The 25579-nt window shown below is 53.1% G+C and overlaps 2 protein-coding genes across 4 annotated transcripts in view; one reads left to right on the forward strand and one right to left on the reverse strand.

Annotated features, from left to right (window-relative positions):
• The window catches only part of LOC134343072 (tripartite motif-containing protein 46-like), an 81124-nt gene extending 66528 nt beyond the window's left edge, over window positions 1-14596 (forward strand). For 2 of the 3 annotated variants that reach the window (XM_063041931.1, XM_063041932.1), the window contains exons 9-11: window positions 72-369; window positions 2442-2821; window positions 4796-14596. In XM_063041931.1, coding sequence (XP_062898001.1) covers window positions 72-369; window positions 2442-2821; window positions 4796-4890 — 773 coding nt within the window. In that variant the 3' untranslated portion in view covers window positions 4891-14596. Of the gene's footprint in view, window positions 1-71; window positions 370-2441; window positions 2822-4795 lie in introns of those variants that run through there. The other variant, XM_063041933.1, reaches the window with a different exon arrangement.
• Window positions 14597-14766: 170 nt separating this feature from the next.
• On the reverse strand, window positions 14767-25575 carry lix1l (limb and CNS expressed 1 like). The gene is made up of 6 exons (XM_063041935.1): window positions 25314-25575; window positions 22765-22928; window positions 21332-21472; window positions 20478-20573; window positions 19920-19997; window positions 14767-17882 (listed from the first exon to the last, which is right to left on the reverse strand). Exons 1-6 carry the CDS (start codon window positions 25534-25536, stop codon window positions 17640-17642), a joined length of 945 nt encoding a protein of 314 aa, XP_062898005.1. The 5' UTR covers window positions 25537-25575; the 3' UTR covers window positions 14767-17639.
• Window positions 25576-25579: the final 4 nt, after the last annotated feature.

Here is a 25579-nt window from a genome sequence, read left to right on the forward strand (position 1 = left end):
GATCTCTTGTTCCCCCACTGCCCTCGCCTCATCTCATTTCCCCGCCACCCTCCCCTCATCTCGGCCTCCAGTCCTCCACTTTCTACTGGAGAACAAGTGGGGCTTTACCCAGGACCGGGTGATTGTCAGCAAGGACCAGCGGGCTGTCCGCAGCGTTGCCGGCGTCCCCATGCTCTTTGCGGCCGAGCGCATCATGACCTCCTGCCACCTGCCCATTGACCTGGTCATCGGGGACGTGGCGCTGACCCAGGGCAAGCACTACTGGGCCTGCGCGGTTGACCCCGGCTCCTACCTGGCCAAGGTCGGCGTGGGGCTGGAGAGCAAGCTCCAGGAGTGGTTCCACGTCCCTCAGGACGTGGTCAGCCCCAGGTACTCGACCCGCGGTTCGTGCTGCCCACCAGAGACCCTCCATCTTAGCCCACTGGGTCCGAACGTGGGAGAGTCTGATGGAGTGTTATAGTTGTGGGATGAGACTGACGGGGAGGGTTATAGTTACGGGGAGAGACTGACGGGAAGGGTTATAGTTATGGGAGGGAGACTGACGGGGAGGGTTATAGTTACGGGAGGGAGACTGACGGGGAGGGTTATAGTTACAGGGGAGACTGACGGGGAGGTTTATAGTTACGGGGAGACTGACGGGGAGGGTTATAGTTACCGGGGACACTGATGGGGAGGGTTATAGTTACGGGGAGACTGAGAGGGAGGGTTATAGTTACAGGGGAGACTGATGGGGAGGTTTATAGTTACGGGGGAGACTGACGGGGAGGTTTATAGTGATGGGGAGACTGACGGGGAGGGTTATAGTTACGGGGAGAGACTGACGGGGAGAGTTATGGTTACAGGGGAGTTTGGGGAGGGTTATAGTTACGGGGAGACTGAAGGGAGGGTTATGGTTACAGAGAAGTTTGATGGGGAGGATTATGGTTACAGGGGAGTTTGATGGGGAGGTTTATAGTTACGGTGGAGACTGAGGCTAGGGACTGTGGGGAAGTTTAATGGGGGTTGCGAGGTGGTGAGTTGGGGATGTGAGAGGGATTTCAGCAGTAATCCGAGGATCCCAGGGCAGTGTCATGGGGCTGGGACAAGGGATCGCTTGTTGTGTTTACACCGTTCCTGGCTGAGCTGTCGAGGAGAGGGGCCAGGGCGTTCTGCTGATGTCTGTGCTCTGGACTCCACTGTCTGAGTCTTGAGGGTGACGACGATTGCCACAGGCTGCAGGTTCGCCCTCAGCCAGGGCTTCTCGGGAACCGACGGGTGCCCAGACTGGAGTGATGTTTTCCTGGGACATGTGGGCACCTCCTGGGATGTTGCTCAGTCTGCAGGAATCTGCTGGGAAATGTTACCACCCCCTCACCCCCGGGTGCACCAGGATCTGGATCTCAGAGCTGCTCTTCGGGACATCCCACACCTCTGGGCTGAACCAAAGGGGACACATTCCTCTCCTCCTTCCCTCCTCCCTCAGCCTTGCTCACTAAACCTGGTCTAATTCTGGTCAGGCTGCCCTTTACCCTCTGAAACCTTTGGGTTCCCACTGGGCTCCACCCCTCAGGTGTCTCCCTCCCTCTCGTGGACGGGAGCCCCACGTGTCGCCCCGACCTGCTCTCACCCAGCGGCTCAGCCAGTCAGCGCCTTCTCAGTCCAAGAATCGCCCGTTCACCCTCACGGGATTCCCAGCATGCTGACTGGCCACTTCCCCTCCCCCTGCACCTCATAGCCTCGTGCCAGACTCCATGACAGTCTGCTCTCTCTCATCGTAAGCGACGGCCACAAAGTCTTCAAGACCAGCTGTAATCTTCTTGCATTGAGAAACAACCAAAAGAAGGTCCCTTAATTACACAGTTGACTACGAAGGCGTTTATTTCTTTGGTACATCTGGCCAAACCGTCTATGGTACATTCCTGCCGAATACAATACAGTCTACAGAGTCTCTAAACAGAGCACAATGGCACAGTTTGAATCTAGCATACGCGGCACAAAACCGGCAGAATCTACTTGTACAACATGTGATAAATGTCGACGTACGAACTAAATAGTCTGTTTATTCTGCAAGCAAACCCCAGTAGCCTGCACGGCTCCGCAACCCCCTTGCCCCCGCAGTCCCCGGCCCCTGTGGTCTGTGGAGTCCGCACAGCGTTGCATTATCACCCCCCCCCCCGGTCTCCTTCGGTCTGTGGAGTCCGTGTGGCTTTGCTCCCCCCAGCCCCAGCAGTCTGCAGAGTCTACGCATTTCATTGCAAGATGATCTGTTTCCATCTTGCGTTGTATTTGAAACAACAGCAGAGTCTCCTGATAGGAGCGGGATAATTTCCCCAGCACAGCGGATGATCTCGGGTGGGGAGGTATGTGGACATTTTGCTGGGGGCAGTTCCTCCGTTTGCCTCCTCACCCTCATCGCTGCCGCGAGCTTTAACCGAGTGTCTCCCTCCCCCACCCCTCCGCAGGTACGATCCCGACAGCGGGCACGACAGTGGGGCCGAGGACGCCACGGTGGAGGCCTCGCCGCCGTACGCCTTCCTGACCGTCGGCATGGGCAAGGTGCTGCTGCCACAGGGCTCCCCCCCCTCGCCGCCCCCGCCCGCCCGCGACCCTGCCGGGGGCACGGTCCCCCTCCCCTCCCGGCTGGGCGTCTGCCTGGACTACGAGAGGGGCCGGGTGACCTTCTACGACGCGGTGTCGCTGCGAAGCCTGTGGGAATGCGCCGTGGACTGCAGCGGCCCCGTCTGCCCTGCCTTCTGCTTCGTTGGGGGAGGAGCCCTCCACCTCCAGGAGCTGGTGACAGCCAGGCCTGAGCAGAAGGCCCCGAACGGCGCCGTCCAAAAGGGTGAGTGAGGGGTGGGCAGGGGGGAGTGGTGGGGGCGGACAACCCCATGGACAAGCTTCTCCCTCTCCCCCCCCCACCCCAAAAGCCGGTCTAAAACCCTCACCTGCCATCCTCACCCTCACCCTCACCCATCCCTTGGGACGCAGCATGGCAGGCAGCACGGGGACCAGGGATCCTGCAGATGCTGGACATATTGGACAACCGTACACAGAATGCTGGAGAACCTCTGCAGATCAGGTAGCGTCTATGCAGGTGAACCTGATGGTATAGGCATTCATTTCTCTACATTCCAATAACTCCCTCCCCCTCCCCATCTTTCTCCATTTCCCCATTTTGGACTCCCTCTCACCCCTTCCCCTCATCTGCATATCACCATCCTCCGCTTCCCCTCCTCCCTCCCTTTTCCTTCGTGATCCAATGTCCCCTCTTCCTTCGGCCCTTTACCTCTTCCAACAGTCGCCTTCCAGCTTCTTACTTCAACCCCCCAGCCCCACCCAGTGCCTGGTCTCACCCATCACCCGCTGGCTCGTCCTCTCCCCTCCCCTCCAACCTTCTTACTCGGCATTTTCCCCCCTCCTTTTCCGGTCCTGGTGGGTGGCGTTGAAACGTGGACAGGTTATTCTCCTCGGTAGATGCTGCCTGACCTGCTGAGTTCCTCCAGCGTTTGGTGTGAGTTGCACATCAGGAGAACAGTCCTTCCAGCCCATCGTGTCTGTACTGACTTCCCTTGCTAGTCTGTCAGGTGCCGTGGCCAGTCGCTGCCAGAGACTCTACAACTCACATTCTGCATATTATCTATTTATTTTCATTTTATTTTGCATGTTTATCTTCTGTTGCCCGTTGGTTTGTCATTGACTCTGCCGTGTTTGTCTGTTTCACTGGGAGTACCCAGAGTGCAGGTTTGTGAAGGTGTGGCTGTGGCTTCAGGAGTTATAGAGAGAGGTCGAGAAGGCTGGGACTTGATTCCTTGGAGTGCAGCAGACTGATGGAGGAGCATAAAATCACGAGAGGCAGAGACAGGCCGAATGCACACAGCCTTTTCCCCAGGGTTCGGGAGTCGAGAACCAGAAGGCACCGGTCTAAGATGAAAGGGGGAGAGGAACCTGAGACGCAAATATTTTGGTGGTTCGTATACAGAGCGAGCTGTCAGAGGAAGTTTTATCAGGCAGGTACATTCACAACATTGAAAAGATGCTTGGACAGGTACACGGACGGAGAGGAAAGGTTTAGAGGGATATGGACAGGTACACGGATAGGAAAGGTTTAGAGGGATACGGACAGGTACACGGATAGGAACGGTTTAGAGGGATATGGACAGGTACACGAATAGGAAAGGTTTAGAGAGATATGGACAAATACACAGATAGGACACTTTAAATGTTATTAATGTACCATTCCCCCGGCTTCTCATTGATTTTATTTGAGATACAACACAGTAAAAGGCCCTTCTGGCTGAATGAGCTCACACAGCCCAATTACACCCGTGTGACCAATGAACCTGCGGACGCCTCCGTCTTTGGACTGTGGGAGGAAACGGGAGCAGTGGGAGGAGACCCACGTGGACCCAGGTCGCAGGGACTGCAGTCGCATTACGCTAAGCACTGCGCTCCCACACACTGATAGCTCAAAATGTTACTTACATCTCTGCCCTCTCACCTCAAACCTGTGTCCTCTTGTTCTTGACTCCTAACCATGGGGAAAGGTCTGTGGGAATTCACCCTGTCTCAGCCTCTCACCTCAGTCTCCTGCGCTCAAATGAATGAAGTCCCAACCTGCTCTACCTCTCCCCATTATTCAGTCCCTCGAGACCTGGCTACACCTTTGTAAACCTCCCGTGCACTCTTCCTTGTGAGGGGAGGCATTGGGACAGAATTATCCTGAGTACGAGGCTTGGCCTGTTGTTGTACCAGCCCAGTGTATTTCAGGTTGTGTTAACCTGTTTGTGATTTGTCCCCCACCCTCCTCCCCTTTTAGCTGTGAACAACTGCAGCCCCTTCGGAGGTTGGACCCCTGGATCCCTACCTTCTGCTGTTCTGTGCCCTCGTCCGGATTCTGGAACGCCGATATGAAGCTCAACGTCAATGCCCTCCCCCCCCCCCCAATTCCCCCTCCCCCCCCCCCGGCGTCCACAGCCAGGAGTTGCAAATACCCTGGTGCACAGAAGCCAAAGGGGTGGGAGCGGGGAGGGGAGGGAGGGTGGGGGGAAACAGGGAGGGGCGTACGTCAATGCTCGCCCTTGAATGGGGATTATCTGTGCTGTCTGTTGGAGTGATGGGCGCAGGAGGGAGGTGGGGACAGGGGGATGAATTGTTTGTTGATGGGGTTTCTTTGCTCCTTAGAGTTGGGTTGCATTTTGTTTCACCGGAGGGAAGAGTGATTGGATTTGCGATGTGATTCTACACAAGAGCTGGGGTCGGAGGCCCCTCCCCCCAGAAATGCAGCCACTGGCCACAAAAGCATCTGTCATTGCACCTCCAAATGCCCTCAGTGATCACTAGATCCCTTTTGCCTGAGTTTTGGATCACTCAGCAGACTCTAGACCAGGGGCTCCCAACCTTTTCGTTTAATGCCAGGGGTCCGTGGCCCCCAGGCTGGGGACCCCTGCTCTAGTTTGGTGCTGTGCATCCCAGGACTGCGCATGTGGACTCTGCAAGGCACCACAGGGTGGGCGCTGTAGTGCACCGCGCAACTAGATTCTGTAGTCTGGTTGCTGCAGTTTATTCGTCTCCTGCTGTCCTGTAGCACAGAGTCTCTGTAGTCTGGCTGCTGCAGTGCACCACACAACTAGATTCTGTGGACTGTTTGATGCAGTGCTCTGGAGTTTACTGTAAAGTAGATTCTGTAGGCTGATGCACTGTGCCACAGGAATGCATCCTGCTGTAGTGCAATCTATAAGTAGATTCTGCAGCCTGCTTGCTGCAGTGCATCACAGAAATAGACTTGCTGTGATTTGCCCCTTAAGTAGATTCTGTGGACCAAAGCAGTATACCACAGTGCTGGATTCTGCTGTGGTGTTACCCCGTAACTAGATTCTGCAGACCGTCTGGTGCAGTGCATTCCAGGAGTGGATTCTGCTGTAGTGCAGGACACCTAAATTCTATAGACTGGTGCAGTGCGCTGGACTGCTGCAGTGTACCACAAAAATAGAATTGACTCCGCTGCAGCAGGCCCCAAAAGTAGATTCTGTGGACTGATGCACCACGTCCCAGGAATAGATTCTGCACACAAGTAGATTCTGTAGACTGTTTGATTCAGCACATGTGTAGACTCCAAATGGTATCAATAAGGAAAGATGTTGAGTTGTGCCCAGAGTGCACAGGCAGGTCTCACACTGACCCACTGGAGCTGCCGGTTTCCTGCCGTGCTAGCCTCTGCCCCCACTGACCTCGACTGAGGATCGGTCAGTGGCGAAAGGAACCAGATCTGTGTCCTTTCTATGTGAGTTGGGGGCCCCACTGAATCAATGTCTGGGTATTCAGCTGGGCGTGTCTCTGCTGCCTTAAATCATCTCTTTTGACAGTGCATCTCCCCCTCATTCATGCCCTCACACCACTGAAGAATCTTCTCACTTCTCTCTTTTGCCAGTCACTTCCACTTACTGTGACCAACCAAGAACCAAGTGACTCGATTAAACCTCTTTGCCTTAAATGTCTCTGTTGAATCTCCCTGGCTCCTTCAGTCAGGGGCTGCGCTCCAACCAATCAGAGGGCCCGATACATGTCCAGGACAGAAGGCCCTTCTGTTTGCCTCTGCCGATTGGCTAGGTGGGGCCTCCTCCCCTCTTCCCCTCCGGACAGGTCTGCAGCTTGTGTCCTGTGCTCGGACAAGGTTATGAGAACACTACACCCCCCCCCGCCACCACCCCACCACCCCCGCTGATGGTGTTCATGGTTGTGCTCCGGTTAAACGGGAGGTTTGTTAAAAGGGAGACACGATCTCTGTTGCAGTTCACAATTGTGGGATCATTCACCAGCACGTGGAGATGTGGTTATTCTCCCGAGTTGGGATGGAGCTGACATGTCAAGCGACCTGGCCCTTTGGCCCACCCACTCCATACTAACCACCCATTACATTCTCCCCTTTTCCCACCACCCCCCACCAGAATGTACCCCTCACCCACCCACCAGGGGGGCAGTTTAATCCACTGACCCCGCCAGTGGTTGTCCTGTTGGAGGGGGGAACCCCAGAGAAGCCCACGGGGGTCACAGGGCGAACATGCCCACACAGAGACGCAGTGCTCAGGATTGAACCTGGGTCTCTGGAGGCCTGAGGCAGCAGTGCTAGTGAAGTATCACAGATGTTGGCTTTAGACCCAAGCCCAAGGTGTGTGTTTGATGATGGTGAAGGTCTCCTCACTCAAGAGACATTCCCATCACCCAGTCCCCCCATAATCAACATCTTGGGATTCACCATCAACAGTAATGGCTACAGAAAACCCAATGGCACAACAGCAGGAAGCCATGGTTGTTTGATAGGGTACAGGGTTTGAGGTTGAGGGGCAGGAGGTGGAGAGACATCTTCTCAACCACCCGATCAATCTCTGGTCACCACAGCCAATAACATCCACGACCTACTGGCCTCTCGACCTCTGACGGGAAAAGCCAAGGCTTTCGGGCCAGATCAGGTTGAGGGGAAATTCAGTGGAGACATTGGGGGAAAGAGTTTCAGTGGAATGACTGAAGTTTCTGATGGTTCAGAGAAAATGGTCACTTGTACCAACATGCATTGGAATGTAACCCCTGTTTCTTTCTGGATTATTCTAAATAGCAAAAGAGAAACTTAATAAGTACACAGTTTAATTTTTACAGTAAAGTGTTGCAGGAGAATCGAGCCCTCTGCCAGTTGGGTGGAAAACGTGTTGTGGGTGGCTATGACACTGGTAACATGGTTGCCCTTCATCCCTCTGTTCTCTGTTGGATTGCCAGCCCTTTGAGATCGGGGAATGGGAAGGGAGTTGGTTGGGTGAAGGGGATCAGAGGCCAGGAGTTGACAGGTCCCTGCCCAGATCTCCAGATCAGGCCCTACCCCTTCAGCATCGTGGCCACACTAAAACTTCCAATGTTCTGGCACCCTCTGGACTATTGGATGTGATTCTCCAACACATTTTGCTTCCAAAGCTGTTACATGGCGTAACTGTGCATCTTCTCTTGAAGTTTAAAAGGAGCAAAAAGTAGAATGACGGTTTGGAGGGTGTAGGAGAAGCAGGGTCACAGAAACGTAGAAAATAGGTGCAGGAGTAGGCCATTCGGCCCTTCGAGCCTGCAGCGCCATTCAGTATGATCATGGCTGATCATCCAACTCAGAACCCTGTACCAGCCTTCCCTCCATACCCCCTGATCCCTTTAGCCACAAGGGCCATATCTAACTCCCTCTTAAATATAGCCAATGAACTGGCCTTAACTGTTTCCTGTGGCAGAGAATTCCACAGATTCACCACTCTCTGTGTGAGGAAGTTTTTCCTAATCTCGGTCCTAAAAGGCTTCCCCTTTATCCTCAAACTGTGACCCCTCGTTCTGGACTTCCCCAACATCGGGAACAATCTTCCTGCATCTAGCCTGTCCAATCACTTTAGGATTTTATACGTTCAGTAAGATCCCCCCTCAATCTTCTAAATTCCAGTGAGTATAAGCTTAGTCGATCCAGTCTTTCATCATATGGAAGTCCTGCCATCCCAGGAAGGGCACAGAAACAGGCCCTTCAGCCCAACTCTGTTATGCATTTGACATGATAGCCTTCATCAGTCAGACCATTGAGTACCGAATTTGAGAGATTACACGATAGATGTTGGAGAGGCTGCATTTGGGATATTGTCCACAGTTTTGTTTACCCTGTTCAAGGAAAGGTGCTGGGGCTTGAGGGATTGAGTTATTGGGAGAGACTGGGTCTTTATTCCTTGGAGTAGAAGAATCTTACAGAGGTGCATAAAAACACAAGGGGTGTAGATAGGGTGAGCGCACACAGTCTTTACCCCAGGGCTGGTGAATCAAGGACTAGAGGGCACAGGTTCAAGATGAGAGGGGAGAGATTTAATAGGAACCTGAGGGCAAGTTCTTCACCCAGAGGGGGTCAGTAAATAGAACGAGCTACCAGGGGAAGTGGTTGAGGCAGGTACATTACTGACATTTAAAAGATACTTGGACAGGTACACAAATAGGAAAGGTTTAGACGGATATAGACAGGTACATGGATAGGAAAGGTTTAGAGGGATATGGACAGGTACACGGATAGGAAAGGTTTAGAGGGATATGGACAGGTATACGGATAGGAAAGGTTTAGACGGATATAGACAGGTACATGGATAGGAAAGGTTTAGAGGGATATGGACAGGTATACGGATAGGAAAGGTTTAGAGGGATACGGACAGGGACACGGATAGGAAAGGTTTAGAGGGATACGGACAGGTACATGGATAGGAAAGGTTTAGAGGGATACGGACAGCTACATGGATAGGAAAGGTTTAGAAGGACATAGGCAAATGAGACTAGCTGAGATAGGAATCTTAGTCAGCATGGGCCAGTTGAGCCAAATAGCCTGTTTCTATGTAAGGACCATGATGCTTATTTATGCTACTCCCACTTGTTTTAAATTCAGAAAGCTAACGGGGAATTTATTCAAACCTACTGAATACTGAGAGGTCTAGTGAAGAGAGTGTTTCCATCAGTGGGAGACTCTGGGATCCTCAGAATAAAGGGATGAGAGGAAGAGGGTTTCTTTAGCCAGACGGTAGTAAATCTGTGGAATATGTTGCCAAAGAAGGGTATGGAGGTCAAGCCACAGGGTGTATTTAAGGCAGAGGTGGATAGATTCTTGGTAAAGGGGGTGGGATGGTGGTTAAGGGTTATGGGGAGAAGGTAAGAGCATGGGGTTATAAAGAAAATTGGCCAAGATTGAATGTAGAGCAGACTTAATGGACTGAATGGCCTAATTCTGCTCTTGTATTTTATGGTGTTATGATTGGGCCCATATCCCCTTTCTCTTTTATAAAACACAGAGCAGGGCCTTGGGATCCTGCATTTGATCTGTACCCCTCTTAAACCTTTCATATCCATTTAATTACACAAATATCTCTTAAATTGAACCAGCCTGAACTTCAATCTCTGGCAGCTCCTTCCAAATATTTCACCACCCTCTGTGTGTGTGTCTGTGGGGGGGGGGAGACTTGACTTTGACTTTAAAATCTTTTAAATTCATCCCCCCTCACCTCAAATCGAAGCCCTCTTGTTCTAGGCTCCCCTGTCATGGGGATGAAACACTATTCTCTCCATAACATTAGAAACCGCTGAGGTCACACTTCAGCGGTGATAAAGACCCATCCTGTCAGCCTCTCCATTTCACTCCTGCCCTTCTCTCCTGGCAACACCTTGGCGAATCTCATTCACAAGACCCTAAGTCTTGGTGCGCAATTAGGCCATTCGGCCCATCGAGTTTGCTCCGCCATTCAATCACGGCAGATTTATTTTCTCTCTCAACCCCATTCTCCTGCCTTCTCACCATAAGTGTTGACACCCTTCCTAATCAAGAACCTACCAACTTCTGCTTTAAATATACCCAGCGGCCTGCCTTCCACGGCTGTCTGGCAATAAATTCCACAGATTCACCACCCTCCAGCTGAAATTCCTCCTCATCTCTATTCTGAGGGAACGTCCTTCTGTCCTGAGGCTGTGCCCTCTGGTCCGAGACTCGCACGCTATAGGAAACAACCTCTACGTGTCTAGGCAGTTCAATAGTCAATAGGTTTCAATGAGCTCCCTGCCCTGATTCTTCTAAACTAGGTGAGTACAGGCCCAAAGCCATCAAACACAGGCCTTTCATTGTTAACCCTTTCATTCCCAGGATTATTCGCACCCTCTCTCTATTGCTACCACATCCTTCCTGCATTGTGGTGGCCAGAACTGAACTGCTGAGTGTGGTCTAACTGACGGCTTGTACAGCTGTGATGCGGTGTCAGACGATCAGGATGTCCAGATTGATAGATTATCGTAGTTTTACTGTGTGATGTCGGTGTTAAACTGATTTCCCTGAGCCCATGGCATCAAAGTCAGTGAAGCAATCTGCCAGTTGTTTTAACTGTGCCACAGCAGGTTAAAGGGACAGAGACACTTTGGACATGTAACTGTTACGGCTACAGTAGGAAATAGATGGGTACTTAATATCTGAATCAGGTTGTTTATTATGTTGTATAACCTGTTTTTTTTGTGGCAGCAGTGGGGTGCAAGATATAAAGAGCACCACAGCACGGATTGAAGCCCTTTGCCCTTCTAGTCTGTGCCAAACTATTATTCTGCAAAGCCCACTATAACCCCTCCCATCCATGATAGTCTTACAGTGCTACAGCACAGACATAAAAGTTTATTGTAAGTTACAGTAAAATAGCACAAAAGAGGACTGGTGAGGTGGTGGTCAGAAATCTGAAGGCGGAGGGGAAGGAGGTGTTCCTGAGTCACTGAATGTGGATCTTCAGGCTCCTGTACCTCCTCCCTGATGGCAGTAAGAGAGGGGGGCATGCTCTGGATACTGAGGGTCCTCAGTGATGGATGCCGTGTTCCTGAGGCACTCGATGGTGAGGAGGCTAGTGCCCGTGATGGAGTTGGCTGCGTCTGTGACCCTCTCTGGCGTTCTCCTGGTCCTGTGTGTTGGGAGTGTATATTCACAAAAAAAGTTGTTTTTGGGTTCTGAGTGGGTTTGTTTCTGTGACTGATGAGGGTATTCGGTGTACTGGTTGGCCAATATATATTCTCCATGTATTTGATTTGAAAATGAATGTAATTCTTGATAATTCATGTTAAAATAGGTGACAACATCTAATGTTAAGACAGCAAAGGGTCAAGTGTCACTGGGTGGTGCAAGGTCTCTTGTGTCAAATAGCATTTCATCGATGTAAAGGGGAGGGTGTGGGTGCTTTTAAAGAGATATAAAGTGTTGGGGGGGGGGGGAAGATCCATGCCTATATTGGCAAATGGCTGTGGACGTCTTGACTAGCCCAGTACAATTAATGGTGGTAGTTTCAATGACCCAACACCCTAACTACCATTTATAGAGTGCCTTTGTCTGGAGAATTTTGCAACTGTGCCATTAACAATTTTACCTTCAATCAGTGAGATAATTTTAAGGGGAGGGAGTGTGGTCAAGGGTTAAAAGTCAAAGGCGAGGAGCAAGAAATTTAAGCATCTCTGAGCCTGGCGGGAGGGTGAAGCATTTTTTTACAGGGCGGTTGAAAAACCCAAGTCATATGTCTCAGAGGAGCGCATGGCCACTTTGAGGCCTACCCTCTTGGTTTTGTTGTGGAATCTCCGGACAAAGTTTTTAAATGAGATGAACTGTTTGTACTTTGAGGTTTGTGTGGAGTCAAGGTGACAGTTTTTGTAACAAAACAAAAATGACGAAGCCAAGCAAAAAAATGTAGAGGCCACAAAAAGGCCTTGTCATTTTAAGGCTGGAATTCGAACTGGATTCTCTTTAGAGGGGTAGGTCAAATGTTTTTTTTGCAAAAGATGTTGGCTCCCTCCTTTCCCCTCTGGATCTGTCCCATGGTGGGAAGGAAGGGACAGTGCCAGGGTCGGGAGTTTGAATCCTGTTATAACACATTGGGTAATTTGAATGTTGAAATAAAATTCTCAGTTTGGAAATAAGAATGTCTCGGTGACGGTGTCCATGAAGCTGCGAGACTGTCTTTAAAGAAAATCGTTCCTTGGTTCATCGTCTGGTTTCCTCCTCCTGAGGTCAGTAATCATTTCTTTGGTCTTGCTAACATTGAGTGAGAGATTGTTGTTGTGGTACCACTCGGCCAAATTTTCAACCTCCCTCCTATGTTTGTCACCTCCTTTGGTTCAGCCTACAAGTGGTGTTGCCAGTAAATTTAAATATGGTTTTGGAGCCTTTAGCCTCACAGTCATAGCATAAGGCGAGTAGAGCAGGGGACTGAGCACCCAGCCCTGTGGTGCACTTGTGTTGATGGAGATGATGTCAACAGTCCATGTTTCGTGCAAAAGGTCCACTCAGCAGTCTGATAACAGTGGAACAGAAGCTGTTCTTGAGCCTTTGAACATTGGAATCATCTAAACACCAAGGTGAAAGCTGCTTGGGTCAAGTGTGAAGCTTAGAAAGTGGGGTTGTTACAGTGCAGATCAGCATGGAAACAGGCCATCTCAGCCCTTCTAGTCCATGCCGAACGCTTACTCTTACCTAGTCCCACCGACCTGCACTCAGCCCATAACCCTCCATTCCTTTCCTGTCCATATATCTATCCAATTTAAATTTAAAGGACAACATCGAACCTGCCTCTACCACTTCTGCTGGAAGCTCGTTCCACACAGCTACCACTCTCTGAGTAAAGAAGTTCCCCCTCATGTTACCCCTAAACTTTTGCCCTTTAACTCTCAACTCATGTCCTCTTGTTTGAATCTCCCTCACTCTCAATGGTAAAAGCCTATCCATGTCAACTCTATCTATCCCTTTCATAATTTTAAATACCTCTATCAAGTGCCCCCTCAACCTTCTACGTTCCAAAGAATAAAGACCCAACTTTGTTCGACCTTTCTCTGTAACTTAGGAGATGAAACACAGGTAACATTCTAGTAAATCTTTTCTGTACTCTCTATTTTATTGACATCTTTCCTATAATTCGGTGAGCAAAACTGTACACAATATTCCAAATTTGGCCTCACCAATGCCTTGTACAATTTCAACATTACATCCCAACTCCAATACTCAATGCTCTGATTTATAAAGGCCAGCAAACCAAAAGCCAAATGTAAAAAACCTGGCTCCATAGACTGAGTTTGATTCCCACCTCTGGCATAGAGTGAGAGAGTGAGTGAGTGTGTGTTAGCAGAGCTCTCGGCCACTTTCCAGAGGCACCACAGTCCCTGTGACCCCCTCATCCCTCCCAAGATTTTCTTCTGTAACCATAGGTGTAACACCTGTCCCGGTACCTTCTCCAATCTGGTACACCAGTGAGACCAAGCGTAGGCCATTCTCTCTCAGTCCACTCCCATTCCCATACCAACCTGACTGTCCTCAGCCTATAGGGTGATGAGAAAGGCAAAGTGGAATTAGCAGCTTCTTATATTCTGCCTGGGTAATCTACAACCTGTCTGTGTGAACAATGGTATTTCCACATTCAGGTACCACTCCCACCCTTGCCCCTGCCTCCCCAGGGTCTCTCTCTCCCTCTCCTTGTTCACCTTTTCCTATCCCTTCACTCCCCCTCCCAACTCATCGTTACCCAGACTCATCCCTGTCTCCCATCATTCCCCTCCCTCACATGGTTCCACCGATCGCCTCCCAGCCATTTTCCCTTGTACTTTCAGTGCACTGCTGTGACAAATTGATCTGTGTGAGTAGTATGCCTTCAGTCAGGTTTGTTTATCACACGTGCATTGAAACGTACAGTGAAATGTGTTGTTTGAACTAACAACCATCACGCCCAAGTACTGCCGCACGTTCTGCCGCCAACATCATGCTCAGCAGAGCAACACAGGCAACAACAGCGAGACGAGCTCCGTTCCTCCCTGTGTCCCGAGACAGGTTTTCCATTCTCCCTCCATACACATGGCAATAATAAACCAAGTTACCCCCTCACCCCCACATACAGTCTGTACCTCTCTGCACACTCAGGTCCTCGACCACCCCTCTTCCTCCTCGGACCCGCTGAGTTCCTCCAGCAGTTTATCTTGCGTTAGGTTGATCAGCCACTGTGCACTGCTTCCCGATTGCTGTGGGTGAGCAGTAAACTCTGGGCGGGGGTGAGGGTGGGGGGGAGTTGGTGTCAGTGGGTTGGAATGGACTGGGTAAGCTGAAGGCCTGTTTCCCTGCTCTCTATGCTCTCTACATTCCCATGGCAGGGCATTCCCAGATCTGGGAAAGCCTGAACTGGAGGAACTGGAGTTACTGGATTGACTGGAAGGCAAAGCAAGGACTCAAATGCAAGTGACCAATAGGATATTCGTGAGGAGAACTTTATTGGCAAGAATACACAAGTGAGGAGAACTTTTGGCAAAAAATACAAGGCTGTGATCGTTTACATCCCCACGTATTAAATATATAATACTGCTGTTTATGTAAAATGCAGCAATTGTTGACAATTTGTAATGAATATAAAACAGAGTATAAAAGTTACCCCTTAGATCAGAGACAGAGAGAGACCAGAACTTGTCCTTGTTCTTTGATTTATCCAGTATGCTATTTCTGGACACACATCTTGAGTATAAATCAATCAGAATTCATTGTTTCAATGGATTCCTTAAGATGGAACTGGGCAAGGGTTTGTACTTGGGAATCATACCCTAAAGAGCAATAAATAAGGTGATAGCAATGATTGCAAATTGTCTCCAGGTCAGGAGTGTAATGGAATACTGGCCACTCGCCTGGATGAGTGCAGCTCCATTAACCCTTAAGAAGCTCGACACCATCCAGTACAAGGCAGCCCACTTGATTGGTACCCCTTCCACCAGCATCCAGTCCTTCCTCCATCGACAGACAGTTGCAGCAGTGTGTACTATCTGCAAGATGCACTGCAACAACACACCATAGTTCCTAAGGCAGCACCTTCCAGACCCACGACCACTACCATCTAGAAGGACGAGAATAGCAGATACCTGGAAACATCCCCACTTGAAAATCCCCCTCCAAGACACTCACCATCCTGACTTGGAAACATACCACCATTCCTTCATTGTCACTAGGTCAAAATCATGGAATCCCGCCCAACACCTCAGGATGGTCAATAAATGCTGGCTTAGCTGGCGATGCCCACATCCTGTAAATGAATAAAAACATTTTTTTACAAATATACCTAGAAAGCATCTTAACAGTATCTATAGAGAGAAGGAAACAGTTGACTTATTGGGCTAAGACCTGACAAAAGGTCTTGACCCAAAATGTCAACTCTTTATTTCTTGCCATAGATGGTACTTGGCCTACTGAATTCCTCCAACGTGTAGTGTTTTACTTTGCCCTTGACTGCAAGAAACAACAGTGTTGTGGACGCAGCTCAGGCTCCCCTCTATGGACTCTGTCTACACTTCCTGATGCCCCAGAGAAGCAGCCAACGTAATAGGAACTGGTTTATTATTGTCACGTGTACTGAGACACAGTGAAAACCTTGTCTTGCACACTGTTCACACAGATCAGATCATCACACAGAGCACTGGTGTAGAACAAACCGAAACGGTAACAGAATGCAGAATAAAGTGTAACAGCTACGGAGAAAGTGCAGGCAGACTGTAAAATTCAAAATCACTTCCCTGTCTTTCCCCTCCTGCCAAGCAGAAGATACAATAGCTCGAGAGCACACACCACTAGATTCAAGGACAACTTCTATCCTGCTCTTGTACACTGAACCATTTCCCAATCTAGCTCATCGTGGCCCTTGCAATTTATTTGTCTGATGGCACTGCACTTTCTCTGCAACTGTAACACTAATTTGCACTGTCTGTTCCTTGTACTTCTCGATCTGTTCACGTGTGGAATGATCTGTCATGCAAACAAGAGCTTTTCTCTTCAATGGTGTTACATTTTTCTTTCATCCATATGTGGAAGGGAAAGGTTAGTCTGATCTTGGAGTGGGTTAAAAGCTCGGCACAACATCGTGGGCCGGAGGGCCCGTACTGTGTTTTCACCGCACCCTGCCTTCATTAAAGTTTTTGCAGCCAGGGTTGGTAATGGGGATACACTCCCACTACCTATTAAATGCTGCCAATGGCGTGCATCTCAAATAACCTCCGATAACCAAGTCCAGTAGCTAAACCACACAAGCCTGGCAGAGCTGTTTCTGCTGGTAAGAGAAGAGGCAGAGGTGGGTTAATGGTACCTTAAAAGCAGTCGATTTGGCCAGATGAGGCTCATCAGCAATAGCTGGCAGCCCATCTAGAAGGAAAACTCTGATCTCAAACCTCCACTGCCTTATGGCTATACCCACTCTTGGGGAAGGCTTGGTGAGTAAACCGCCACCCCCCCCCCAGAAAAATCCAAGCTGGAGTCCGTAATGCAGTTCAACGCTGACTGGTAACTCCACTGGTGCCAAACTGTATCAGTCCCTGCTATTCCTCTGGATTCATCGGCTGTGAGGAGCAGTTTGCTCTCCATATCATTCTGCTCTGGACTGTGGATGACAGTGAGGACGCAACATCCACAGTCGACCTCTCCTCCGTATATGCGATGATGATAAATGAACTTTGAGCAATTTGCCAAGTCAGGTAGTCTCTAAGGAGGGGAAATGAAAAGTCGATGTTTCAGGCGGAGGAGACCCCACCACAGATACCGCCTGACCGCCGAGTCCCTCCAACATCTTGTGCATGTTGCTGAAGATTACCAGCATCTGCAGAATGGACACGCCACAATGAAGGAGAGCCTGAGCGGCCCACAGTCGCCGACCACCGCGGTCAGGTGAACCCGTCTGCACATTACTATACCGGTAGTGGCGAACTGCGGGTACAGTTGGCTGGGGGAGGAAACGTAAGCACCACATGATCGATGTCCCCCTACATCTGGTCTCTCTCTCTCTCTCTCTCTCTCCCTCCTGAACATTAGTAGCTTCGAAAACTTTAAGTGATACTGAATGCAGTAAATGTAGGCAGCTGTGCACGCCAGGAAGCTACAGACCCCGGTGGGAGCAGCAGCCTCCCATTGCGCAGGTCATCTGGGGGTGGGGGAGGAGACTGGGGGGCAAGAGGGGAAGCAGGAATGACATACGGTGTGGGGCGGTGAGCTTGGCACCTGCAGGGGGTGGAGGAGGCGTCTGGCACAGTTCCATCCTCCACACTTCCCCCACAGTGGGATAAACTGAGCGTGAGGGGCCTGACGGAGGTCCGGGGATCCCTTAGCAGCTCGTGTTGGGCTTGGAGACCAGCTGGCTCATGGCCAGCACCAGGATGTCCTTCTTCTCCTTGTAGAAGCGCAGCTCCTTGCCGGCCAGCCGCGCCTCCTCCAGCTCCCGCTCAGCCGACCCCAGCTCACGGCCCAGCAGCCCTGGCATCTCCTGCTCGCGGCTCGCCCAGTCCATCGCCATCTGGGTCCGCATGTCGTCATCCAGTGCCCGGTGGGAATAGTGAGCCAGCACTTCCTGCGGGACGGGAAGGTGAGGGAGAGAGTGAGAATCGGGTTGGAGCTCAATCTGGAGACAAGCAGAAGAGGTTCACAAGAATGATCCGGGGATGTAAGGTATGAGGAGTGTTTGATGTCTCTGGGCCTGTACTCTGTGGAGTTTGGAAGGATGAGGGGGATCTCATTGAAACCTCAAAGGCCTGGATAGAGGCCACGTGGAGAGACTGTCTCCATCAGTTGAAGACTGTGGGATCTAAGGGCACAGCCTCAGAATAAAGAGACCGCTTTAAAACTGGCTGTAGAAATCGTAAACACAAAATAGTCTGCAGTTGCTGGGGTCAAAGCAACACTCACAACACGCTGGAGGAACTCAGCAGGTCGGGCAGCATCCGTGGAAACAATGAGTCGATGTTTCAGGCCGGAACTTCATCAGGACTGTAGGGGGAAGGGGCAGTGGCCCTGTAAAGAAGGTGGGGGGAGAGTGGGAAGGAGAAGGCTGGTAGATTGCAGGTGAAAAACCAGTAAGGGGAAAGATAAAGGGGTGGGGGGGGGGAAGCAGGGAGGTGATAGGCAGGAAAGGTGAAGAAGGAATAGGGGAAAATACTATGGGTAGTAGAAGGAGGTGGAACCAAGAGGGAGGTGGTAAGCAGCTGGGGGAGGGGGCAGAGTGACATAGGGATAGGGGAGCGAATTACCAGAAGTTGGAGAATTCTATGTTCATACCAAGGGGCTGGAGACTACCTAGACGGTATATGAGGTGTTGCTCCTCCAACCTGAGTTTAGCCTCGTCATGGCAGTAGAGGAGGCTGTAGAAATTCCTCCTCTCAGAGGGTGGTGAATCTGTTGCCATCGAGGGCTGTGGAGGCCAAGTCATTGGGTGTACTTAAGGCAGAGAATGATGGATTCTTGCCTAGTGAGAGGTTTAAGGGTTATGGCAAGAAGGTGGGAGAATGGAATTGAGGAAGAAAAAAAAACAGCTGATCGAATGGCAGAGCAGATTCGATGGACCAAATGGCTTAATTCTGCTCCTGTCTTATGGTCTTAAGATGCTAGAGGAATTCAATGGATTAGGCAGCTTCTATGGTTGGAAACATAGACACTGGGTTCAAAACATAAACTGTTTATTCCCCTCGTTCGATGCTGCCTGAATGGCTGATACAGCATCTGCAGAATCTCTGGTTGCTCCAGCAGATGGTATGATGGTCAGCCTTCAGCCTCCTATGCTCCCGTGGAATAAAGTCCCAGCCTTTCTTGTCCCTCCAGTTTCAGTAACATTCCGGTGAATCTTCCCTGCATCTTTTTCACTGAGGCTTTGTAAGACATTGGTCAGACCACATTTAAGGATATCGGGAGCATTTCTGGGTCCTTTGTTGAAGAAGGGATGTGCTGGCTTTGAGGAGGTTCACGACAATGATCCCAGGAATGAAAGGGCATATCAGCAGCGTTTGATGGCTCCTCTGTAATCACCGGCGTTTAGGAGAACGAGGGAGGATCTCATCGAAACCTATTAAATATCGAATGGATGTGGAGAGGATGCTCCCTATAGTGGGGGAGTCTAGGCACAGCCTCAGAATAAAAGGGCGTCCCTTTAGAACAGATGAGAAGGAATTTCTTTAGCCACAGGATGGTGAATCTGTATAGACCAGGTCATTGAGTGTATTTAAAATGGAGGTTGATGGGTGTTTGATTTGTAAGGGTGTAAAGGTTATGGGTAGAAGGCAGGAAAATGGGGTTGAAGGATAATAAATCAGACAGGATGGAACAGACTCGAAGGGTCGAATGGCCTAACTCCACTCCTGTGTCTAATGGTTTTATGGTGGGACTGCTCTTCCTGCAGCTGGGAGACCAGAGAAGAGTTTGGAGTGGGTGCAGTGAAGTGGGCTCAGTTCAGATGGGTACTGGAGTGGTCGGCAGAGACTGTTTGTGCCTGGATTATCAGGTACGTGGGAACTGCCACCCTATCCCCACCGCCATGCCAGCCTTCAGTGTGGACATCATCTGCTGCCTACACGACACCCAGCCCTGCGGACACGGCATTACCCGCACGGGCACCTACCTGCCGGGAACACTGCCGCTCTCTCATAGCCTTCAGGCTCCCGTTCCAGTGCAGTAATTGGAAGACTGTCATCAGCTCCTGTAAAGGGTACACAGAGGATGGATAGGGTGGGGGTATATGGTGTGGAGAGGTGAGATACAGCCAGTTACGTACAGGCCCCATCACTGTCACCGGTTGCCTGGGCTTCCCAAGTCACCAAGTTCCACCTACCTTCTTAGACTTTGTAAGCCTCTCCAACCCCACCCTCACACCCTTCCCCTCCCGGAATGGTTCCCCTATCCCCTCCTTCCCATGACCCAGTTCCCCTTCTCCTTTTGCCATCACTGTCCTCCCCAGTTCCTCCGCCCATACCATCCCCTCTTGTCACCAAGCCCCTCCTGCCTCCAGTAGTTTCCCTCTGGTTCCCCACTCACTCTTCCTCTATGTCCCATCTCCCCCTCTTTCCCAAGTTCACCCTCCAGTCACCACCTCGACTCCAGTTCCCCCTTGTCCCCAGAACCCTGTCCCCTCTCCCCAGCTGTTCACTGCCCCCCCGCCCCCCTCGCCCTCTGGACTGACCTGGAACTCCAGCATGGACTTCCCCCTGTTGGATTCCAGCATGAAGCGGAAGGCTCCAATGCCAGTGTTGGGAATGTCTGCTTCATCCTGGTCACCCTGAAGGGGATCCAGAGACAGAAATAAGACAGAAGCCCTGTCCTACCCAACCCACCATCCCACACGGGACTCAGATTGGGTGAGGTGGGTCCCCCCCCCCCCGATCCGCTCTCCCATTCGGGACTCAGTTGGGTGAGGTGGGATAACACACCCTCTGCCCCCATGGAACTCAGGTTGGGTGAGGTGGGACCACCCCCCCCCCCCATGATCTGCTGTCCCACTCGGGACTCAGGCACCCCTCACCCCGTGATCCGCTGTCCCACATGGGACTCAGGTTGGGTGAGGTGGGATAACACACCCTCTGCCCCCATGATCCGCTGTGCCCCATGGGACTTGGGTTGGGTGAGATGGGACCACCCCTCCCCCCCCCCGATCTGCTGTGCCACTCGGGACTCAGGCCAGACAATGTAGGGCACCACCCTGGTGGTCTGCTGTCCCAGAGGGAAGGAACACAGGCTCGATGGGCCAAATGGCCTGCTGAAATTGGCAGGTGGGGGTGGCTGTTGAATGCTCAGTGCTTCAGGGGTAAACAGAGTTAACCTTGACCTCTCCCATTCAAAGGTCAAGAGTGGACAAGGTGGAGTGTACCCTGGCTTTACACTGCCAAAGGTCAAGAATGGTACAAGGTCATGAACCCTGACCTTGAGTTCAAGAGTCAGGAGAGAGCAATGCAGGGTAAAATCCTCATTTCGGAGTGGAGAGGAGGAGGAGGGAGCAAGGGCTTTGGGAGATTGGAGTGACCCCCCCACTCCACTCACACTGAAGGAAGCCAGGGCCTCGGCCACACTCTTCTCAATAAAGCTCTCGTTGATCCGGCGGGAAGGGTGCTCGTTGAAGACAGAGTTCATCAGGGCTATCTTGGCTGCACTGCGCCTCGCCTCCGCCTTGGTGGGGCAGAGCTGTGGACAAAGCAATGCACACCTTAGGAGGCAGGAAACGGCTGCCGCCCACACAGGTGACTCCTGTTCCAACCCCCCACAATCACAGACTCAATTCACAACTCCTGACCTGAGCACAGCATGTGATCCCTGATGCTTGATCCCAGATGAAGTTCATGGCCCCTGACCCCATTCATAGCTCCCGACACCTGACTCCTCTCAGAGCCCTGCCAGACCCAGCTTCATCCAGAATGAAACGGGGATGGGTGTAAAGGGGTGGCTGGAGGTCGGTGCGATCACCACAGTTCCAGAGCGCACCTAACTCCCACTTTGTCGAGGGACAACTAGGGATGAGTGGTAAATGCTGGCCTGACCTCCACCAAAAACTGGAAGAGGAGGTCCTGATATCGTCAGTGATCTCATCCCTTATCAACCCCAAATGATTCGTACAGCAGGAAAACAGGCCCTTCAGCCCATCTACTCTGTGCCGACCATTTAAACACATCCTGGTGCCCTCTTCCCATATTTTTGCAACCATGTCCCCAGATTCTAGTCTACACGCGCACACCCCCACTCACCCACCAGGGGGTGATTTACAGCAGGTGATTTACCCACCAATCCCACACATTAGGATGTGGGGGAGAACCAGAGCATCCCCATCTATAAAGTAAGGCCAGGATTGTGACGGGACACTTCCCAACTGCCTGGCTGGAGTTAGTCCATACACTCAACATCCGCCACATTACCTCTCCTTGCTCTACAAGGCACAGGTCAGGATTGTGACGGGTCACTCTCTAATTCCCTGGGTGGGGTTAGTCCATACACTCAACATCCGCCACGTTACTGCTCCCTGCTCTACAAGGCACAGGTCAGGATTGTGACGGGTCACTCTCTAATTCCCTGGGTGGGGTTAGTCCATACACTCAACATCTGCCACGTTACCGCTCCCTGCTCTACAAGGCACAGGTCAGGATTGTGACGGGTCACTCTCTAATTCCCTGGGTGGGGTTAGTCCATACACTCAACATCCGCCACGTTACCGCTCCCTGCTCTACAAGGCACAGGTCAGGATTGTGAGGGGACACTTGCTAACTCCGAGGATGAGTGCAGCTCCAACAACTCTCGGGAGGCTCAGCACCACCTGGGACCCAGGCCACCTCAGCCTCTCTCCGCAGCGTTGAGGTGGAACCGGAACATCGAGGGGAAGCTCATGGGGAGAGTATGCAAACTGCACACACACACACTTAACAGAGCTGGGGATCCAGCCTGGGTTTCTACCCACTGCGCCACTGGGGGTGGTTGAAGCATAGTACCTGGAAACTGCCGAAGCAACTGCCCCCTGGCAGGGTGACGAAGCAGACGTAAGGGGGGCTGCTGGAAGGGACCATCTCGTAGACCACCAGGGCGCCGTTACGCAGGTCCGCCCCTCGGCTCTGTTTCATCTGCCAGAACTCCTGCAGGGCCTCCACCACGTTCACTGGGAAGAGGCCGGAAAGCACAAGTCACTTACACCCAGAACTCACCTCACCAGCGGCAAAGAGACGGTCAACATGCAGTGCCCAGATGGAACGGTCTATAGAGACCGGGGCTCGGAGGGAGGAGAGCGTGGGGAGGGACAGGCAAGGTTACAAACGGGGTGGACAGATGATGACTTGGACGAGAGACCCCCAGACGGGGAAGGGGATGGATGCAGACAGTTAGGGCAACGGAGCTGGGTTAATGGAGATGCAGGGAGGGGGTGGGGATGACAGATAAGATAAAGGGGGTGGAGGAAGGGTTGGACAGGGAGAGGGACAGACATGGGGGGGAGAGAGAGGGAGAAGACAGATGGTCTGGGGGGGGACAGATATGGGGGATGAGAGGGGGTGGGACCGAGACGGGGGAAGGATGGGGATGCAGGCAGGACATGGCTATAGATGGATGGAGACAGAGACTGGGTTTGGGGGTGGGGGGAAGGAGATGGGGGACAAGACGAGGGTGGGGGGAGGACGGAGACAGAGAGGGGGAGGAGATGGCTATAGACAGATGGAGACAGAGACTGGGTTTGGGGGTGGGGGAAAGGAGATGGGGGACGAGACGGGGGACGGGATGGAGGGGTGGGGGAGGAGGGAGACGCGGGCAGGACATGGCTATAGACGGATGGAGACAGACACTGGGTTTGGGGGTGGGGGGTCGGAGATGGGGGACGAGACGGAGGGGTGGGGGAGGAGGGAGACGGCGGGACGGGGGAGAGGACTGAGGGGTGGGGGAGGAGGGGGACGGGGGAGAGGACGGAGATGGGGGGTCGGGACGGAGGAGTGGGGGTGGAGGGAGATGTGGGCAGGACATGGCTATAGACGGATGGAGACAGACTGGGTTTGGGGGTCGGGGGTCGGAGATGGGGGACGAGACGGAGGGGTGGGGGAGGAGGGAGATGGGGGTACGGGACGGGGGGGAGAGGACAGAGGGGTGGGGGAGGAGGGAGACGGGGGGAGAGGATGGAGATGGGGGGGGTCGGGACGGAGTGGGGGTGGGGGGAGACGTGGGCAGGACCTGGCTATAGACGGATGGAGACAGACTGGGTTTGGGGGTGGGGGGTCGGAGATGGGGGACGAGACGGAGGGGTGGGGGAGGAGGGAAACGGGGGTACGGGACGGAGGGGTGGGGGAGGAGGGAGACGCGGGCAGGACATGGCTATAGACGGATGGAGACAGAGACTGGGTTTGGGGGTGGGGGGTCGGAGATGGGGGATGAGATGGAGGGGTGGGGGAGGAGGGAGACGGCGGGACGGGGGAGAGGACTGAGGTGTGGGGGAGGAGGGAGACGGGGGAGAGGACGGAGATGAGGGGTCGGGACGGAGGAGTGGGGGTGGAGGGAGATGTGGGCAGGACATGGCTATAGACGGATGGAGACAGACTGGGTTTGGGGGTGGGGGGTCGGAGATGGGGAGGAGGGAGACGGGGGGGAGAGGACAGAGGGGTGGGGGAGGAGGGAGACGGGGGGAGAGGATGGAGTGGGGGTGGAGGGAGACGTGGGCAGGACCTGGCTATAGACGGATGGAGACAGACTGGGTTTGGGGGTGGGGGGTCGGAGATGGGGGACGAGACGGAGGGGTGGGGGAGGAGGGAGACGGGGGTACGGGACGGGGGGTCGGGACGGAGGGGTGGGGGAGGAGGGAGACGCGGGCAGGACATGGCTATAGACAGATGGAGACAGAGACTAGATTTGGGGGTGGGGGGGTCGGAGATGGGGGACGAGACGGAGGGGTGGGGGGAGGGAGACGGGGGGGAGAGGACGGAGCAGTGGGGGAGGAGGGAGACGGGGGTACGGGACGGGGGGGAGAGGACGGAGGGGTGGGGGAGGAGGGAGACGGGGGTACGGGACGGGGGGTCGGGACGGGGGGTGGGGGAGGAGGGAGACGGGGGGTCGGGACGGAGGGGTGGGGGAGGAAGGAGACGGGGGTACGGGACGGGGGGTCGGGACGGGGGGGTGGGGGAGGAGGGAGACGGGGGGTCGGGACGGAGGGGTGGGGGAGGAAGGAGACGGGAGTACGGGACGGGGGGTCGGGACGGAGGGGTGGGGGGAGGGAGACGGGGGGGAGAGGACGGAGGAGTGGGGGAGGAGGGAGACGGGGGTACGGGACGGGGGGGAGAGGACGGAGGGGTGGGGGAGGAGGGAGACGGGAGTACGGGACGGGGGGTCGGGACGGGGGGGTGGGGGAGGAGGGAGACGGGGGTACGGGACGGGGGGGTGGGGGAGGAGGGAGACGCGGGCAGGACATGGCTATAGACAGATGGAGACAAGCGGTGAGGGATGGGGGTAGACATAGAGACGGAGACTGGGATTGGGGATGGGGGGGGGAGGAGAGCCGCCCCTCCCTCACCTCGGCCGTAGCCCTGTGTGTGTTTGGCGAAACTCTTCACCACCGCTTCGACCGCCTCCCGCAGCACCGCCCGACTCCGCTCGTCCGCCGGGCCCGCCCCGCCGCCAGGCCCGGGATTGGGATTGGCGATCGGCCCCAACACTGGCGCCGAGCTCGGGGCCCCGGGCATCAGGCCGCGGAAAGCCCCACCGGGCGCGGACTGCTGAGGCCGCACCGACTCCATCGTCGCCCGTTACCCGGACCCGGCCCACCGGCTGTCAGTCAGT

This window comes from Mobula hypostoma, chromosome 2, assembly GCF_963921235.1.
Source record: "Mobula hypostoma chromosome 2, sMobHyp1.1, whole genome shotgun sequence".
Lineage (NCBI taxonomy): Eukaryota > Metazoa > Chordata > Chondrichthyes > Myliobatiformes > Myliobatidae > Mobula > Mobula hypostoma.